At 45.6% G+C, this 21,161-nt stretch overlaps 1 protein-coding gene across 1 annotated transcript; it reads right to left on the bottom strand.

Moving 5' to 3' along the window:
• Nucleotides 1-4,782: 4,782 nt before the first annotated feature.
• Nucleotides 4,783-19,853, bottom strand: LOC122132001 (matrix metalloproteinase-28-like; the record flags this gene model as incomplete). Its single annotated transcript, XM_042706749.1, has 5 exons — nt 4,783-5,462; nt 7,393-7,560; nt 9,569-9,700; nt 16,089-16,334; nt 19,586-19,853. Coding segments are annotated over 5 exons (1,206 nt in total), but the record flags the coding sequence as incomplete, so codon positions are not given.
• Nucleotides 19,854-21,161: the final 1,308 nt, after the last annotated feature.

The following is a 21,161-nucleotide window of genomic DNA, read 5'->3' as shown; positions in this document are numbered from 1 at the left end:
TGACGTTCCTTGTTATTGCCATTCAGTCGAAACATTAGTTAAAGTTCAGCTGTACCGCAATTTGCGTCATTTTGCGTCATAAAAATTTGAGTAATCACATTTGGACAGCTTTAGTTTTGGTGGAGCGAGCTAGCCAGTTTAATTAGACATGATTCAACTAATCAAGAGCTATGCATCTTGGAATAAGTGAAAGAAATGCAGTCTTACAGGGCAAAATAGCGTTTGAAAGTTGCAATTCCGTTTTCGTGGGGGAATTTTTATTTATTTATTGGGGGGGGGCGCCAGGCGTGAAGCTCGCCTAGAGCGCCAAATGTGCTATGGCCGCCCCTGGTCATCAGTTTAACTAAAATACCTATCTTAGTTGATCAATGATAAGGTGCACGCTAGGAATTGCATAGCGTTGACACACCTAGTACTCAAATATAATTTCATATTAAATTGTATTGATATTTAAGTTTGCGAGAGCACTTATTATTAGCATCAATGTCCAAGCGTGTTAGATCAAGCTTGCTAACATCGCGAACAAGTTGTCTTGCTAGCGGCTAAACCTAGCGAAACCTGTTGAAAATTGCTTACTTTGTTCATGACAAACTAGCGAGTCAACAACTTTCCTAACACAGTCAAACATCAAGCAAGTGCAACGCAAGACAAAGCAAGACAGCAAATGAGTGACTTACTAGTCCAGCAGGAAGTAGTACTCACGCCCCCCTAGCTGCCGGCTCCAGAAACTTACATAGCGCAGTAATATGCCTACGGACATTGGTATGGCAAAGCTGTTATTTTAATGTAAAATTGTTCCATAGTGTGGCACGGTGGCTCAGGTGCTTGCCGCCTCACAGCAAGAAGGTCATGGGTTTGATTCCCACATGGGGCGCTGTTGGCTCTGGGGGGCAGGTCCTCCCCAGACCTTCAGTGCTCAGGTGGGCTATCTCCTGGGCCTTTCTGTCTGGAGTTTGCATGTTCTCCCCGTGTTCACAAGGGGTTTCCTCCAATAAGAACCCCAACAGAAAAAACATGCATAAACAGAACATTCTCCTGTCCGTCCGTGACCGAGACGGACGGTTCACTTGGTCCCCAGGTTAAACAGAGTTGAACTAAGCACTCTCTTCAGCGTGGTGATTGGAGGAGGAGTTGAACTAAGCACCCTCTTCAGCGTGGTGATTGGAGGAGGAGTTGAATTAAGCAATCTCTTCAGCGTGGTGATTGGAGGAAGAGTTTAACTAAGTACCCTCTTCAGCGTGGTGATTGGAGGAGGAGTTGAACTAAGCACCCTCTTCATCGTGGTGATTGGAGGAGGAGTTGACCTAAGCACCCTCTTCAGCGTGGTGATTGGAGGAAGAGTTGAACTAAGTACCCTCTTCAGCGTGGTGATTGGAGGAGGAGTTGAACTAAGCACCCTCTTCATCGTGGTGATTAGAGGAGGAGTTGACCTAAGCACCCTCTTCATCGTGGTGATTGGAGGAGGAGTTGTCTATTTGCCAACTTCTGCAGGCCGTATAGGGGTGGCAGAATAACCTGTACAGTGGGGAAAATAAGTATTTGAACCCCTGCCGATTTCGCAAGTTTGGCCACTTGCAAAGAAATGTGTGATCTATAATTGTAATGGTAAGTGTATTTTAACAGTGAGAAACAGAATATTAACAAAAAAATCCAGAAAACTGCATTTTATAACATTTATGACTTTATTTGTATTTGATGCAGAAAATAAATATTTGAACCCCCAAGCAAACAGCAAGAATTCTGGCTCCCAATGACCAGTTATGTGCCCAAGAAGCACCTCATTAGGCCTAACAAGGTACACCTGATCTCAACTGGTGACGTGTATAAAAGAAACCTGTCCAAAGAATCATACTTCACACCTTCAACCTCACCACCATGGGCAAGACCAAAGAGTTGACCAAGGACGTCAGAGATAAGATTGTAGACCTGCACAAGGCTGGAATGGGTTACAAAACCATCGGCAAGCAGCTTGGTGAGAAGCAGACAACTATTGGTGCGATTATTCATAAATGGAAGCAACACCAAACAACTGTCAATCGCTCTAGGTCTGGGGCTCCATGCAAGATATCCCCTCGTGCGGTATCGGTGATCATCCGAAAGGTGCAGAATAACCCCAGAACTACACAGGGGGAGCTTGTGAATGATCTCAAGGCAGCTGAGACCACAGTCACCAAGAAAACCATTGGCAACACACTACGCCGTAATGGTCCTCCTGCTCAAGGAAGCACATGTACAGGGCCGTCTGAAGTTTGCCAATGAACACTTGAATGATTCTAAGGAGGATTGGGAGACAGGATGTGGTCAGATGAGACCAAAATCAAGCTCTTTGGCATCACCTCGACTTGCCGCATTTGGAGGGGGAAGAATGCTGAATATGACCTCAAGAACACCTTCCCCACCGTCAAGCATGGAGGTGGAAAATTATGCTTTGGGGCTGTTTCTCTGCCAAGGGTACAGGACGACTCCACTGCATCGAGGGGACTATGGATGGGGCCATGTAACGTGGAATATTGGGCTTGAACCTCATTCCCTCCCATTGAAAACGCAACCTTAAGGATTTGGAGAGGATCTGCAAAGAGGAGTGGACCAAAATCCCTCCTGAGATGTGTGTAAACCTGGTGACCAACTACAAGAAAAGTCTGACGTCTGTGCTTGCCAACAAGGGTTATTCCACAAAGTACTAAGTCATGTTTTGCTAGGGGTTCAAATACTTATTTTCTGCATCAAATGCAAATTAAGTCATGAATGTTATAAAATGCAGTTTTCTGGATTTTTTTGTTGATATTCTGTTTCTCACTGTTAAAATACACCTACTATTACAATTATAGATCACACATTTCTTTGCAAGTGGCCAAACTTGCGAAATCGGCAGGGGTTCAAATACTTATTTTCCCCACCGAATGTGTGTTGTGTGTGTGTGTAACGGAGATAGTTATATGATCACAGTTATCACAAGGTTTCTTGATTTAATATGTATATTCTGATGTGATTCATTTGAGAGAAGAGAGGTAGTTAATAAATAGTAATTACATAAATAGATAAGCTTATAAATTAATAAGTAAATGTTCTTGAGAATCTGCTTCACGTGTCTGAAAGGCTGGTGACCTGTAGCCTTCGAGGCTCCATTTGTAGATGCCCTCTGATGACATCACTGAACCCTGGGACAACTTCAGACTCCAGTCATCATTCTGTTACAGGTGACATGACTGTGGTGACATATGACTGACATGTCTGTGTCATAAACCGATATTATTAAGACTTAAGATTTGCAGGAGGACTGGAGGCAAATGGAGTGACTGAAAAACTAACAAGAAAGAGTAAATTGGTTTGGCAGCCTAAAATCATAGACATGTGACTTCATGGATATGTACACAGTCCCACACTGGACTCAGAACCCTTTGGACCCCCTGGACACCAGATGTGGGGGTGCTAATATTTACGATCCCCCCATTCTGTAAGACATTGGTCGCTAGCATAGTTTGGGGGAATTATGTTTTCACACTACAGAGTTCTGTATCCACTGACCATGAATTATCAGAGATACAGTATACTTTTGTTTTAACATTTAGTTTTAAACCCCTACACTAAAGCCTTGCTTTTGTTAACGTGCCTAACGCTAAATACCAAATTGTGTGTGAGAGAGTGTGTGTCTGTGTGTGAGAGAGAGAGTTAGTGTGTGTGTGCATATGTGTATGGAGGGTAAAGTACGCAGACCTTGTCCGCAGAAGTATACCAAACGCTTAAGTTAACTCGGAGTACGTGGTAAACCTCATAATAGAAGAGCCGTATTGCTGGAGAGAACAAGAGAGAGAGAGGGAGAGAGGCTGCCTGGCTAGGTCTAGGTTTACCACATACTCTGAGTTAACTTACCCAGGTGTGTCACTAAACCACGTACTTGGAAAACTCCCCTGGACTCTGACGTTCTCATAACCTAATTAAACATTACATTTTATATTAAATTATTTTAATATGTTCCTATGTTTGTGTTGTGTCGTTTGTTAAGAAGGAGACAGTGTTGTAACTTGAATAAAGGCAGTGAATTTGTTTTATTGTCTGGAGATTACAATGACATGACCTTCTTACGGGGCCTGAACTATAGCAAATACAGTGTTGCATCGGCCCACATCCATGTCATCTAAGTCCGATGTTCCTGTGTTTACTGATACTCTCAAGAGCACATTGTTATTTAATTGTGTTGTTTTCATTTTTAGGAGTATGGTACACAAACATTGTACAGCCTTGACAGCTGAGTTGAGAAAGTTCAAGTTGTAGGTTCGAGTATGTCCTCTTCATAACCAGTCACATATGAACATCAGGTCACAGTCTGAATACTGCAGGGTGGTGTGGTCAGTGGTCAAGCCCCTCCCCTCTTGGTCAGCAGCAGAAGGGCTCATCCTGTGGCTATGGCAACTGCAGAGGAGCTTGTCCTGTGTGAGGTTGCTATGACACTAACTGCAGAGGAGCCTGTCCTGTAATGGTCAGCTGGGGGGTGAGAGTGTGTGAAGTTGTCCTGTGTGAGGTGTCTAGAGTGAAGATGTGTTCCACTGAAGGGGTGCACACCTTATAGATTTCACAGTCTGTGTCAGGAATGCACACCTTATAGATTTCACAGTCTGTGTCAGGAATGCACACACACCTTATAGATTTCACAGAGTCTGTGTCAGGAATGCACACACACCTTATAGATTTCACGGAGTCTGTGTCAGGAATGCAAACTTTATAGATTTCACAGAGTCTGTGTCAGGAATGCACACACACCTTATAGATTTCACGGAGTCTGTGTCAGGAATGCAAACTTTATAGATTTCACAGAGTTTGGCTTCAGGTTGCCGTAGCTCTCTGACGCTCCTTTCACTGACACAGTGTCTTAGACGCAGCATCATTGGCCCTGTCCCATCACACAGTCCAATCACCCTCTCCCTCCCCACCACTTGGCCTCTTGGTTTTAGCACATTTATAAGTTCCCTTCTCGGCTGTTAGTTTATCTCATTGCCCAGAGTCCTTTGGCATCCAGTCCACTCTGTTAGTTTATCTCATTGCTCAGAGTCCTTTGGCATCCAGTCCACTGTGTTAGTTTATCTCATTGCTCAGAGTCCTTTGGCATCCAGTCCACTCCAGCTCCTTGGCCCACTGTCCCGCCCCCCTCACGCGCACCTTCTTCGTGTCGAACCGCCAGAACCGCTGCTGCCTGAAGAAGTACAGCTTGCCGTCGGGTCGGGTTACGGCGCCGTTAGCCCCCCGCGGCACGCCCTTCCAGTCGGAGAGCCCGCGAGGGTAGTAGGGCTCTGAGCGCAGCGTCTCCAGGTTGAGCACGAAGTAGCGCGAGCCTTTGAAGATGACCATGTGTCCGAGCGGCGCGTAGAAGAAGGCGCAGTCTGGGTGGTGCGGGAGCTCAGCCTCGCTGCTCTTCCTGGGGAAGCCGGCGTCCAGCGCGGAGCCCGAGTAACGCCACATCCGCTTCCCTGAGGACAGAGAGCATAGACACAGGACATTTGGCAGTGAGGACAGAGAGCATAGACACAGGACATTTGGCAGTGAGGACAGAGAGCATGGACACAGGACATTTGGCAGTGAGGACAGAGAGCATAGACACAGGACATTTGGCAGTGAGGACAGAGAGCATAAACACAGGACATTTGACACGGGACATTTGGCAGTGAGGACAGAGAGCATAGACACAGGACATTTGGCAGTGAGGACAGAGAGCATAGACACAGGACATTTGACACGGGACATTTGGCAGTGAGGACAGAGAGCATGGACATAGGACATTTGACTGAGTAAATTCTACCAGAGAATCATTTCAGTGGCTTCACAACAGTGCCACTTACAGGCAAAGACTGTACAACAGTGCCACCTACTGGCAAAGACAGATTGTTTTGTCTTTGTTTCTGGGGTTTTGTGGACAGCCAGTCACTTAAGGGTCTTTTATACTCGGTTTTTACGCGGAAACGTACGCACGTAAGATACATAAGCGCAGTAGTTTTGATTTATAGTTCCTTTAGGTTCCCCAAGGGTTGTGCGTGTTGCAAAGCGATTCAACCGCAAAACAGTAGGTGGAGTAACGTTTTTTTGCCTACCACATGATGCGAATGGACACGATGAACGGGAGATTTTTCTGTTGAAAATGCCTTACTTTATAGACTATAACGATCATACACCCCCATTGCACTAAACAACAACACTCAAACAAAAAAATATTGTATTGTTAGTCTATTAAGTATTGTATTTGATTCATTTACCTGTTGTTAACCTTTCCTGCTAATCGTAGTCTGAGATTACAGGGGAGAATTTTGTTTACTGCTCCAGAGCCGAAGTGATCTATATTCTTAACTTCGTTTAATCTCCCTTTCCCTTCTGTCTGTAGTTGATGAGCAAATAAATGGCAACTTGATTTGGCCCGAGGATTTATTCTCCACACTGGTTGCACAGAGTTCAATGTTACAGTAACATAACTTTGCTCAGGTCGCTACATCTGATCTATCGTTCTCTCTCTCTTGCTCGCTCACTCTCTCAAATTCAAATTCAAAATAAGCTTTATTGGCATGACCATAATGTTCGTCAGTATTGCCAAAGCATTTGGTTTGAACTAGTTCATGAGAGGTGTGAGCTTGCACAACACTGCCTGGAATCATAGTGCAAAAATTGTGAGTGAAGTAAGCGTATTTATTGCAGCGGGACAAAGGGAAAAAACTTTTACCGGAGCATGAAAGTGTAGTGGGCGTAGAATGGGATAGTATGCTATCCATGAATTCGCGGTCATTTGAGGTCCTTATAAGTGTTTAAAGAGGGTTTGTAAAGATGCTCATATCTTCGGACCTCTTCTGTTGTGTATGTTCATAATCAACAAGAAGAGGCTTGTGAGACGGTCTGCAGGTTATTCATGATTCAAAAATATTGTAGTCTTGCCTTGGCCTTTAAAAATGGCGATACTATGCTATGAAAACCGGAAATGTGAGACTCCTGAAAGGATGCGGTTAGCAGACCAATCACAGTCTTGCGGGGTGCGTGAGCCCTGGGAGGATCTTGTTGGATAGTTACAAATTTTGGCGGACGCACTTACGTGTTATGTAACTGCGCAAGGGGCTTAAAACAGCGCTTATGTATCTTACGTGCGTACGTTTCTACGTTAAAACCGAGTATAAAGGCCCCTTTAGTCAATGTAAAGATGCAAGATGTAGTTCATTGCCATTTTCACAACAAAAATAATAGCACTCAACAGGTGCCCAATGCCTAGACAAGGTGCCAACTCTAAAGTATCATTTAAATGGAGCAAAAGCACAAATTCATTATTGATTTATTTATTGATTTGATTGCGTTTGAAGCTAAACATGCGGTGAGCTTCACACAGATTCAGGAAAAGGGCTCTCAATAGCCAGTTATGTACTACACCTTTAAAGAAGTATAGCTTCCCGTCCAATGGGGAGAAGGCTGCTGCTTCGATGGCCAATGGGAGGTGAGCCCAGCGCTGTTGGAGGGGGGTGGGGGAACTTGCTGTACCCTCAGGGGTCACGGTCCAGAAGAGATTCCCCCGAAACACCAGGGCCGTGCGGTTCTGGTCTTAAACACAAACACACACAGAATAGGGTTATAAATAGTATAAATAAATAAATAAATAGTTAATAAATAAAATAAATAGTATTTAAAAGATTAAAAACTATTAATACGGTTTTATTGCATATGTTTCCTGGCTTAGGTCATGTATTGTTATATGTGAAATATATTTTCTTTTCTAAGTTCCTGATGCTGTAAATGTTTTCAAGGTATTTTATTTTGATTACTATATAATAAGAAATTGAAATGTAAGAGTTTATATGATGTTTTAATTTGTAAGCCAATGAGATCGTATTTGTAGGTCAGGGGTGAAGGGGAACGTAGAGGAAACTGGAGAGAACGAGGAGTCAAGGAATGAGAGAAGATGTATTATAGATTTGCTCTGTAACACTTAACTAACACTGACTACATTTAATGTGAGAACTACACTCCATTAAGCCAATAATTATAATTGTGAGTTAGACTAACTAATAGTTAACCGTATATGACAGTGACAGTTATTTAGTCGGGGTTGCGTTATAGTTCAGAGAACTATTAGGAGGACCTAGCAACCGCTTAGCTCTGAAGGCTAACTTGGCTACAGCTAGCCTAGCATTAACGGTCGTTGGACAAGGGTGGCTTATTCGGCAACCTTCACATCACAGCGTCCCTACTGCCCAGCAAACCCCAACGGAAAAAGAGACAGCGGAGTCCAGGCAGTGGACAACTCTGGTCGACATCGTGGGTGAGCTACCTAGGACAACATCTTCCTCTACATCCACTCGGCACGCTTGCGGAGGCGGCAGTCATTGTTGCAAGCTAAGTGTTTTATTTTCCTCAGCGCCACTGGCGCGAAATAGCCGTTGAGTTTTTGGCTACTACGAACACAAGCGACGAATCAAGCTTGCAATGTAAGACTCCTGTAACATTTTGGGTACCCTAAGTATTTATTTATTAATACCGGCTATAGGAGTAGAATTGTTGATACTGTGTGTGTTTAAATTGATTGCTATTCTGGTTGTGGAACTGTCAAAGACGTCATTGTGTTAATTGATACTTCTGTACATATGTATATACATTTTGCTAAGTAAATAGTTAACATTATCGGTGCTATCTGGTGAATGATTATTTGTATTAGTCCCATATTATATATATATTTAGGTATTTAGTGCCTATATATAACTCTGGTGTGAACAGGTGAGTGATTGTCTAGCATTGATAATATCTTTGTTACATTATAATCAACACGTCCACAGTAAAGACAACTCAAGCATACATTTATAAGTTAGAGATAACGTAAGAGTTAAAAGAACTCAGGTTAGCTACCCCTATTAATTGCCCGGAACAGCAAAGGGGCGCTACAGGAGGAAGGTAGTCACTGATCATGTAGGTGCTGATCATTAGACTAGAGGAGGAAGGTAGTCACTGATCATGTAGGTGCTGATCATTAGACTACAGGTTTTAAACTGGGAGGAATGGGCCTCAACAGCCATTACTAATAGACTAAACTCTGTTAAACTGCATCTTGACCAGTGGTGTATAAAGTACCCAAAAGCCATACTTGAGTAAAAGTTTAATCTTTATATATAATAGATACTAATAGACTAAACTCTGTTTTTTTCAGGCACCACAAGGATGCCTCACAAGCTACAGTGACACACAGTAATGGGGAGAAACTATTTTATGTCTAATCATTTTTATCTAGTTTTTCCCAATTCAATAAGATAAATTAACTGTGAGTCAGGATGCAGTTTATATATATATCAATATATAGATTAAAGTCTATATATTGCATTCCACATTCCTTTCGATTTAAGCAGTGCGATCTTGGGCTTGTACACTCCCACATCAGTCAACTGTCTGACAGGTCCATGGCTTACCCATGGTGTGTTTGTGTGGCTGGCTCTTTACTCATGGTGTGTATGTATGTGGCTGGCTAACTCATTTCTTACCCATGGTGTGTGTGTGTGTGTGTGTGTGTGTGTGTGTGTGTGTGTGTGTGTGTGTGTGTGTGTGTGTGTGTGTGTCTCCTTACCCATGGTGATGGCGTCAAACACCCCGCTGCAGTAATGAGGCTGATCTGTGCTCTCTGCTTTCTCCCAGTCCTGCATGACCCAGCTCAGAGCCTGCCCCGGCAGCTGCACCTGTCGGCCACTAGGGGGCTTCCCTGTGCAGGAAAAAAGTTCCATTCAGGTCCAGCAGTGCAGCAGCTCCAGTCAGTCAGAGGACACTTCTATGCTACATGTCTACATGCTGATGTGAAGGACAGACCCTCTGTGTGTCAGTGCACAAGTGGATTTAGACGACCTGACAGAAACTACAGAATATACAATTGGTCTATTCTTCTATCAGAATCAAGGAAGTACCGTTGTCTATCTTTCTGATTCTCATACTGTTGTCTCTGACTGTCATTCAAAAACAGCCATAAAACACAAAATCATCAGTGGGAGTCCATCATTATCTGTGCACTAAAAAGTGCACACTATTTAGGGAGTCCATCATCATCTGTGCACTAAAAAGTGCACACTAGTTAGGGAGTCCATCATCATCTGTGCGCTAAAAAGTGCACACTAGTTAGGGAGTCCATCATGCCTCATCTTGAGATGTTGGCTTCTCTGCTTCAGTGGTTTGGCAAACACAAACTCAGAACATCATGTTGACAAACAGACATGAATCCAAACAAAACATCTCCCAACGGAAACTATGAGCACCATGTTCCTAAACAAAGCCATTTTTCCCATCAGACACACTGTCTGCATGACAAACACACACACACACACACACACAATAAACCTCATAAATACACTAACATCATTTTATCCAATTATATAATTAAAAGACGCATGAAAGAGAGAGTCTCATCAGGTTGGTCAGGAAGAGGCTGTGCACATAAGAGCTCTGTCGGCATGTGACGGCCGACGGGAGCTTGCAGACGACAACACAAAGCTTCCTCAGATAAGCTGAGGAGCGGCTGGGCACCCGTTTGTTTGCAAAAGGTTGAGCAAACATTTGCCTTGGCGCTGGATGATATCTGCGTCCCCAGAGAGGGAGAGATGGAGCGGGTGAGCAGTAAGAGCTGTGTTGTGTGTGCGTGTTGGCAGTAAGCGCTGCGTTGTGTGTGGGGAGCACTGGTCTCAGACTCTGTGTGTTGGTGGGTGGCTGAGGCAAGAGCTAAACACCCCCATCCCGCCCAACCCAGGCAGGAACAACTTCCTTCTCTAAATGACCAAATAGCATGTCAGTGCCGGTGGGTCGCTTGCTGCTGCATCGTGTTCATAGACACCAAACTATTCTAAATGTGCCGTCCTAATGTCACTGTACGTAAGACTACACCAAGACCAGGGTACAGCAGACCCGGGCCAGAGCACAGTCAGAACACGACACAGTACAGCACAACACAACACAACAATACACAGGGCTGCACAGCACAGCACAACACAACAATACAGCACAACACAACACAACAATACACCACAATACAACACAGCACGACACGATTCAACACAGGGCTGCACAGCACAGCACAACACAACACAACACAACAATACAGCACAGCACAACACAACACAACACAACACAACACCACAGGGGTGCACTTAATGGGGTCATGGAGGTAAGTGGAGGGGGGGGGGGGCAACACCAAACTCAAGTCAACACTGCCCAGTGGTGGTGAAGTTAAAGAGCAGATTAGATATAGCCTACAACACACACACACACACACACACACACGTTAATGGAAGGGGAATATGACGCCAAAGTCAAATGACAGATTAGATATGTAGCACTCACACACACACAGTCGCTCACACACTCACAGTTGCACACACACACACGTGAGTTAGTAGAGGGGGAATATGACGCTAAAGTCAAATGCCAGATTAGATATGTAGCACACACACACACGTGAGTTAGTAGAGGGGGAATATGACGCTAAAGTCAAATGCCAGATTAGATATGTAGCACACACACACACGTGAGTTAGTAGAGGGGGTATATGACGCCAAAGTCAAATAAGAGATTAGATATATAACATCCATGTGCGTTGAAGAAGAAGGAACACAATGCCAAATTCAAGCATTACATTGTTCTAGCTTGTCTGGTGGGGCACTGAAATAGTGTAATGATGTGCAGTACAGTATATAATGTGTGTGTGTGTGTATATATATATATATATATATATATATAAGGGGAAAGTCAGTTCAGTGCAATGGTGAACTCCACAACCAGATTAGATATCATGCATGTGTGTTGGTGAAGGGGGATTTCAGTGGCACACAGCCTAGATAAACTCAAAGACCAGAGCAGACGCTTGAGGCACGGTAGCCAGCATGTGTGTGTGTGTAACGGTAGTCTGCTGGTACAGAGCTGTGCAGAACTGGGTAAACCTCACTGCCCAACAGCTTAATAGGCGCGCTACCAGGAGACGCTGGCAGGAGACGCTAGTAGGACACGCTGGCAAGAGGCGCGCTACCAGGACACGCTAGTAGGAGACGCTGGTAGGACACGCTAGCAGGAGACGCTGGTAGGACACGCTAGCAGGAGACGCTAGCACTCATGGGCTTTAGCCTCTTTACCATCATGGCTGCCTCCCATGTCCCATGTGGGTTTGAGTCCAGTGCAGGGCTGTGATTCACACACCGCAGGATCACATGTGGGTTATTCACTGGGAAACTTATGCTATGTTCCAAGACAATGGCAAACTCGGTAAACACGACTTGGGAACCTTCGACTTCAAAGCGTGTGTTCACCTGATCAAATCAGAAATCAATATAGACGCCAACATCTGTCGTCTCACCTGCACATTAGCACATTAACCTTATATTAGTATATATTTGTTTTTTCATTTCAATCATATCAATAGCCAATCATGTTCAAATCTTATGTAATAGTAAATGGCAAATTCAAAGACATGAAATAGTGTTTGTAATATCACTGTCACAACGGAGGACATGTCACGTCAGATAAATCTGGGCACAGAATTTCTGCCTGAGTTTCCGAGCAAGGAATCCAACCCAACCATGCAAGCTTGTGTTTTCCCGATCTCCGACATATCATGAACGCAGCATCAGAGCCGGGCAGCAGATGAGACACTTGCGTGGCTAAGGGGGAGATGGAGCCGGTGCCAGGCTGCAGCAGAGAAGAGGAGAGGTATTCAGGTCAGCCTGGCATCTGGTCCTCATCACCGCACAGGCCAGCACTCAGCACCAACCGGGTGAGAAGCAGCAGACCCAGCGGAGCGCAAGCAGGCCCAGCAGTGGGCCGGGTCAGAGCCAGCAGTGGGCCAGCAGTGAGTATAAGATTGATCTTCGGTCTAAACCTGGCTTGGCTCAGGTGTGGCGTACAGCAGACCTGGGCCAGACCACGGCCAGCTCCACGAGATCTAAGATCCACTGTTAAGAGCCAGCAGGAGAGTGGCCAGGTCCATGCCGGATCAGGGCCGGATCAGGGCCAGATCAGGGTCAGTGGACAGGATCCATGCCAGAGTCGGTGTCTGTGAGTTGGTGTGTCAGAGGAGGCCAGAGGGAGGGGGAGAAGGGGAAGTGATGCCAGCCAATCAGCTGCTGAGACATGGCCACACCCAAGAGCTCACAGATTCAACTGGGACTACCCAAAACCTAAAATGGTACCCCTCTATATGAAACTCAATATTACACTACACCATATATCACAGTATACCATATACCACACTATACCATATACCAAATGTATTATGGCAAAGGCCCTTCAAATCCCTAAACCATCATTTCAGCTTTTAGTTTGTTATTGCCAACACTAAAGTCTTGGATACAGGTTGTCCAAAGAACCTTTTAAGATCAGGGTTGTTGTTGAAACCCACTGAAAGCTTTTGGCCTGTCAGTGATGAAGAGGTTTTTTTTGAGATGATGCTTCTGAATGTGAGAAGCTGAGATCAGATACACAGCTGTGCTCAGACCTTACTGCAGCTACTAACACCCAAACACACAATACATAGCAGCCCCTTAGAACAAAACACGTTTGTGAGATTGAGCACAAGCACACATACAAACACACACACACACAGAGAGATAGAGAGAAGCTCTTAAACTTCAGCGAAGATAAAAAATGTCTGAATATGTATCTTTGTGTGAGGATCAGATAGGTTTTTGTCTGAATTGATCTGATAGGAAGGATTTTCCTTCGGGCCAAAACAAAAGCACACAAACCCAGCGCACACATAGACACACACACACACACACACACACAAAAAGCCAGCGCACACATACACACACACACACACACACACAAAGCCAGCGCAAATATACACACACACACACAAACACACACACACACAAAGCCAGCGCACTCATCTCTGTGCCGGACGGAAGCAGACTTTTACACAGACTGGTCGAGGAGCAACATCTGGCACCGGTGGGCCCGCAGAACTCAACTTACACACACTCCAAACACAGGACAACACACACTCCAAACACAGGACAACACACACTCCAAACACAGGACAACACACACTCCAAACACAGGACAACACACACTCCAAACAGAGGACAACACACACTCCAAACACAGGACAACACACACTCCAAACACAGGACAACACACACTCCAAACACAGGACAACACACACTCCAAACACAGGCACACACTCCAAACACAGGCACACACTCCAAACACAGGGCAACACACACTCCAAACACAGGACAACACACACTCCAAACACAGGACAACACACACTCCAAACACAGGGCAACACACACTCCAAACACAGGACAACACACACTCCAAACACAGGCACACACTCCAAACACAGGACAACACACACTCCAAACACAGGACAACACACACTCCAAACACAGGCACACACTCCAAACACAGGGCAACACACACTCCAAACACAGGACAACACACACTCCAAACACAGAACAACACACACTCCAAACACAGGACAACACACACTCCAAACACAGAACAACACACAATCCAAACACAGGACAACACACACTCCAGACACAGGCATACACTCCAAACACAGGGCAACACACACTCCACACACAGGCACACACTCCAAACACAGGACAACACACACTCCAAACACAGGCACACACTCCAAACACAGGCACACACTCCAAACACAGGACAACACACACTCCAAACACAGGCACACACTCTAAACACAGGACAACACACACTCCACACACAGGGCAACACACACTCCAAACACAGGACAACACACACTCCAAACACAGGCACACACTCCAAACACAGGACAACACACACTCCAAACACAGGCACACACTCCAAACACAGGACAACACACACTCCAAACACAGGACAACACACACTCCAAACACAGGACAACACACACTCCAAACACAGGGCAACACACACTCCAAACACAGGACAACACACACTCCAAACACAGGCACACACTCCAGGCGGGCAACCTGCGCTGACATTCCTGTGTGAATGCCACAGGAGGGATGTAGGTGTGTGTGTGTGTGTGTGTGTACACTCTCCAGCCCTAAAACACACGACATAGCATGTGCAAACCTGCCTCACACGCTCTGGGAATCAGCTGAGGCTTCTTCACATAGAGCGCACACACACACACACACACACACACACACACACACACACGGGGGTGTCTCTCCTGGGGCCAGAAACCACTTGTGGAATGCTTCTGCTTTCTTTCTTTTCCTCTCTCTCTCTCTCTCTCTCTATCTGTCTGTATCTCTATCCTTTTTACTCTCCCTCTGTATCTCTCTCCTACTCTCTCCCTTTGTTTTTCTCTTTATCCATCTGTCTCTCTCTCGCCTACTCTCCCTGTCTCTCTTACTCTTTCTCTCTCTCTCTCTCTCTCTCTCTCTCTCTCTCTCTCTCCTTCTCTCTCCATCCCTCTGGCTCGAGGGTCATACATCTTACTTATGACATTGCGGTAAGAGTAAACAGAGATAGAGAAACCAAACACACACACACACACACACACACACACACATATGACAGAGTGAGAGAGCACTGCACTGCACTGGGAGGGAGGGATGAAAGATACACAATGAGGTCATTGAGCCTGCTGCCTGTGTTTCCTGGACTCTTAGGAAGAGTGGGTGAAGAAACTGGTGTGTGTGTGTGTATGTATGTGTGTGTAGGTCACTGCTGTAGGACACTGCTGCGCTGGTTTATGTTCTGTTTGAGTTCACACCAGGATCAGAGCTCTTATGTATGCTCCAGGTGAAGCCAGCACATAAATCTCTCAAACGTCTACTTTTAAACAATCTTCCACTGATAAAAGAAAATAAATGTGTACGGTTACTTTGACCATTTGAAAGGTTACTATTTTGGATGTTCAACTAAACCAGAACACCAGCAGATACGAGGTGCAGGTGTGTCTGATACATCTATCACTGTCTCCTGATCTACTGGTGTAGAAATGCCCCTCTATGTTCTCCTGTATGTATGTATAATGTACATGCCCCTCTGTATTTTCCTGTATGTATAATGTATATGCCCCTATATGTATGTATGTATGTATGTATGTATGTATGTATGTATGTATGTATGTATTTGCCTCTCTGTTCTCCTACCGTAGAGCTGCTGCACGGCGCTGATGTCATCCCAGCTGAGGGGCAGGCTGCGCCCCATCTTCTTGTAGTAGGGGGACATGAGGGCGCTGCGCGCGGGCGAGTGCTCCAGGCCCAGCGTGTGCCCGATCTCGTGCGCCGTCACCAGGAACAGGTTGTGCCCCTTGTGCCCGTTCAGCGTCCAGCGCTCTGCCATGTCGAAGTGGGCTTCGCCGCGGCACGGGAAGAAGGCGTGGGCCAGGGCACCGCCTGCGGAAGATGAGAGGGGCACAGGCGGGCATGTGGTTGGCATTTTGGGGAAAGGAGAAATTAATTCATATACCATTAACCTCCATGTTTGTTTCTGATGGAAACCAGCAATATGGGGGAGTGTGTCCTGCCACATCAAGGATCCCGGCTCCAGAAATGAGCCCGTAAATGTAGACTCTAAGCCCAGTAGAGTACTCATTGTCTCCTGGTCTACACCCTTCAGTTACTTTAGATGTGTCCTCATTGTCTCCTATCCTTCAGTTACTTTAGATGTGTCCTCATTGTCTCCTATCCTTCAGTTACTTTAGATGTGTCCTCATTGTCTCCTGGTCTGCATCCTTCAGTTGCTTTAGATGTGTCCTCACTGTCTCCTACATCCTTCAGTTACTTTAGATGTGTCCTCACTGTCTCATAGTCTACATCCTTCAGTTACTTTAGATGTGTCCACACTGTCTCTCGGTCTACATCCTTCAGTCACTTTAGATGTGTCCACACCGTCTCTCGGTCTACATCCTTCAGTCACTTTAGATGTGTCCTCAGTCCTTACTGTCTCTCGGTCTACATCCTTCAGTCACTTTAGATGTGTCCTCACTGTCTCCTAGTCACTTTAGATGTGTCCACACCGTCTCCTAGTCTACATCCTTCAGTCACTTTAGATGTGTCCACACCGTCTCCTAGTCTTCATCCTTCAGTTACTTTAGATGTGTCCTCACTGTCTCTCGGTCTACATCCTTCAGTCACTTTAGATGTGTCCACACTGTTTATTTTTTTTTATACTTAATTTCTGAGTTGTTTAATGTGTTTTTTTTTTGTTTTTTTTTGTCTGTTTTGTTTTGTGGTATGGTTTGTTTATTTATTGTTCTTCTGTACTATGTAGCCTCAATCAGGGCATTGCTGCAAAAGAGCCCCGTGCTCAGTGAATTCTCCCTGAATAAACAATGATGATGATGACATCCTTCAGTTACTTTAGTGGACAGCGTTTTGACTTGTTTGGTTTCTATAGGATTCTATTGGTTTTCTGATGTCATGATAAGGGCACTCTGACCATATACTTCATGGATCTATCTCTCCACTTTATACTATCTCTCTATGTGCCTCCATAGGAAACACCTGGAGGCATATCTATATGAATGTAGATTTGGTTAGTAGACAGAGTGAGAGAGAGAGCGAGAGAGAGAAAGAAAGAAAGAAAGAGAGAGAAAGAGAGAGAGAGAGAGAGAGGGCGGCCACTTAGACTGAACTGGGTCTGATTATATTTGATTACAGTCTCATGTCCTTTGACTGACCTGGGAATCTGAACTCGGTGCAGTTGCCCAACCTATTCAAAGTTTGACAGCTGCGCTGGAGCGCCTCCAACATTAAGACTAAGACTCGCAGCGTCACACAGGGTCAGGTCTGCATGCAGTTTAACAGCGCACAGTATTGCAACCTTAGAAAACCAACTCCGTTTACAGACACGGGATTAGACTAACTGGGGGAGACCAGCCAGGAGTCAGTGCAGTCCATGATAAACCCAAACACTGGAGTCAGTGCAGTGCAGTAAACCCACACACTGGAGGAGTTCTTTCCCCTGCTTGATAAGCCAGCTCTGACCTCCTTTTAAACACATGTGGGCCGGCCTAATGTTTTTGTTCAGCCTCTGACTGTGTGAGATTGAATGACAGATTATGAATAGTTTAAAGAAATTCAAAACAATAAAAGAAAAAAAAATGAATCACTGATTGACTATAATAAAGTGTGTCTAGCTTAAGTGTCAAATGTTAAATGTCAAACACCATGGTAAGTTCATAAGTAAGCCTTGCCCTCTTTTTAAACATGCATGATGTAAAAAACTAAAAATTATACACTCACCCAGTTTCTCTACTCCATGACGCAAGTCGAATTAATAATTTTTACTTTTCATAAACTAACTAAAATGTCGCAGGCAAGTCAGAGCACACCAGCGACTGTGTAGGTCTTTGACGCGGAGGCCGGCGCATGGAGCGAGTGTGTAGGTCTTTGACGCGGAGTCAGAGCACACCAGCGAGTGTGTACGTCTTTTACGCGGAGGCCGGCGCATGGAGCGAGTGTGTAGGTCTTCGACCAGGAGGCCGGCGCATGGAGCGAGTGTGTAGGTCTTTGAAGCGGAGGCCGGCGCATGGAGCGAGTGTGTAGGTCTTTGAAGCGGAGGCCGGCGCATGGAGCGAGTGTGTAGGTCTTTGAAGCGGAGGCCGGCGCATGGAGCGGGTGTGTAGGTCTTTGACGCGGAGGCCGGCGCATGGAGCGAGTGTGTAGGTCTTTGAAGCGGAGGCCGGCGCATGGAGCGAGTGTGTAGGTCTTTGAAGCGGAGGCCGGCGCATGGAGCGAGTGTGTAGGTCTTTGAAGCGGAGGCCGGCGCATGGAGCGAGTGTGTAGGTCTTTGAAGCGGAGGCCGGCGCATGGAGCGAGTGTGTAGGCCGGCGCATGGAGCGGGTGTGTACATCTTTGACGCGGAGGCCGGCGCATGGAACGAGTGTGTAGGTCTTTGACCAGGAGGCCGGCGCATGGAGAGAATGATGTGTGTTTACACAGGCGGAGTAGGGAGGACAACAAACCAGACAGTTGGAGGAATTTGATGAATCCCAGCCAAACTGATGTTTCTGGCCTCAAACGGAGGATGTGCCTGGGAAAATGAAGACATCTGTTCCTCATACTAGGAGGAAAACAAGTGTGGGACCTGCCTGCTCATATCACATGCTGACTATGGACATGAGCCAGACACCACCAATAGTGTTCTGTGATGGCAGTCTTTATATTCACTATGATATGTTGTTGCGTCGCAGTTTAAGGGCCACAACCCCAAAATATTACTATTTTGAAAAGAATAAAAAACAGTGCAAGGGCAAAAAGTGCAAGTTTCCTCCCTGATGGGCTTTTTTCACACACACACACACACACACACACACACACACACACACACACACACACACACACACACACACAAACACACTCCTGCAGAACTCTTGCTGATGGGCTTTTTGGCTTCTCCTGGCATCTTAGTCTTCGTTTACATTTTGTTTGTGATTATTTTAGTTCACGTCAGTCTCTGTTTGTATTAATATTCATATGGAATAAGAGCAAAACATTATAGACCTTATAGAAGATTATAGATTATATCACCTTACAGTACACAGCATAACAACAGCTGGCCAAAAAAAGACCTTCGCCATTGGAAGATATGGTTCATATGTTCACGGGGGGTAACATTGGAGAGTGACACGATCTTATCTGACCTGGTCCATCGAAGGCGTTCCCCGAGCCGTCGTTGTGCTCGCCCTCGTAGAAAGCCAGTCGGATGTCGGTGGGCGAGTCCAGGACGAGCTCCCGGAACACCAGGCCCGACACGTCGCTCCACAGCTGGAAGGCCGTCCTCACCGCTGAGCGCACAGACTCCTGGGAGAGGTGGCGTGGCCAGTTCATGATGCGGTAGGTCAGGTGACGCTTGTACCACTTCTCACCTGTGAGGAGACACGCCGCCCAGTCATGGGCGCACACCTGTGTGTTATGTCATCATTGGTAAAGTTGGTAAAGACTGGTAAACGCTAGCAGCCATTTTAGTAAGTTAGTAGAAGTAAATAATTATGCAATGGTAACTAGTTAAGTAAGTTAGTAGAGGTAAATAATTATGCAATGGTAACTAGTTAAGTAAGTTAGTAGAGGTAAATAATTATGCAATGGTAACTAGTTTAGTAAGTTAGTAGAAGTAAATAATTATGCAATGGTAACTATGGTAACTAGTTAACCTTCTTCCCCTACCTTGTCTCACATGTATAGTTTGGGTAAAGTGTCCGCCAAATAAACAAATGTTTATTCAAAAGAAGTCGGACCGTAATGCAGTGAACTCTTTACTATTTAACCTGCATGGCACAAAATAATGAGTTTCCAAATGAATTACTCCTAACCAGTAACCCCCCAGTTCAGTCACTGTAAATAATACAAATAATACTCCTAACCAGTAACCCGCCAGTTCGGTCACTGTAAATAATAATAGTAATACTCCTAACCAGTAACCTTTCAGTTCAGTCACTGTAAATAATACAAATAATACTCCTAACCAGTAACCCCCCAGTTCAGTCACTGTAAATAATAATAATAATAATAATAATAATACTCCTAACCAGTAACCTTTCAGTCCAGTCACTGTAAATAATAATAATAATACTCCTAACCAGTAACCTTTCAGTTCAGTCACTGTAAATAATAATAATAATACTCCTAACCAGTAACCTTTCAGTCCAGTCACTGTAAATAAATCACCCAGCCAGTAGAGGGAGAAGCTGACAGACAGTCCCTCATACAGCAGCAGTGGAGCAGTAGACAGATGTGTCCAGAGGTGGACAGATGTCTCCAGAGGTGGACAGATGTGCCCAGAGGTGGACATATGTCTCCAGAGGTGGACAGATGTCTCCAGAGGTGGACAGATGTGAGGTTGCATATGCGTCTCTGCCAGAAGTCAGGTCCACAGGCCTGGTGTTTATTTTGAAACCCCCAGAGGTAAAATACCGACTCTCAGTTCCTCTCAGAGCCCAAATCCACCTGAGCCTCCTGCCCTCTCCGTGACCAGCGCGGCCGACGGCCGTCTCCTTCCTCCCCTCTCCCCACCTGAGCCTCCTGCCCTCTGTGTGACCAGCGCGGTCGTCTCCTTCCTCCCCTCTCCCCACCTGAGCCTCTTGCCCTCTGTGTGACCAGCGCGGCGGCCGTCTCCTTCCTCCCCTCTCCCCACCTGAGCCTCCTGCCCTCTGTGTGACCAGCGCGGTCGTAGCCTCTCCCCAGCGCAACCTTGAGCCTGCTAAATAAACCACTTCAGCT

The sequence above is a fragment of the Clupea harengus genome, unplaced genomic scaffold (genome assembly GCF_900700415.2).
Source record: "Clupea harengus unplaced genomic scaffold, Ch_v2.0.2, whole genome shotgun sequence".
Taxonomy (NCBI): domain Eukaryota; kingdom Metazoa; phylum Chordata; class Actinopteri; order Clupeiformes; family Clupeidae; genus Clupea; species Clupea harengus.
The sequence above is the reverse complement of the archived record's forward strand: the minus strand, read 5'-3'. Positions and strand labels throughout refer to the sequence as shown.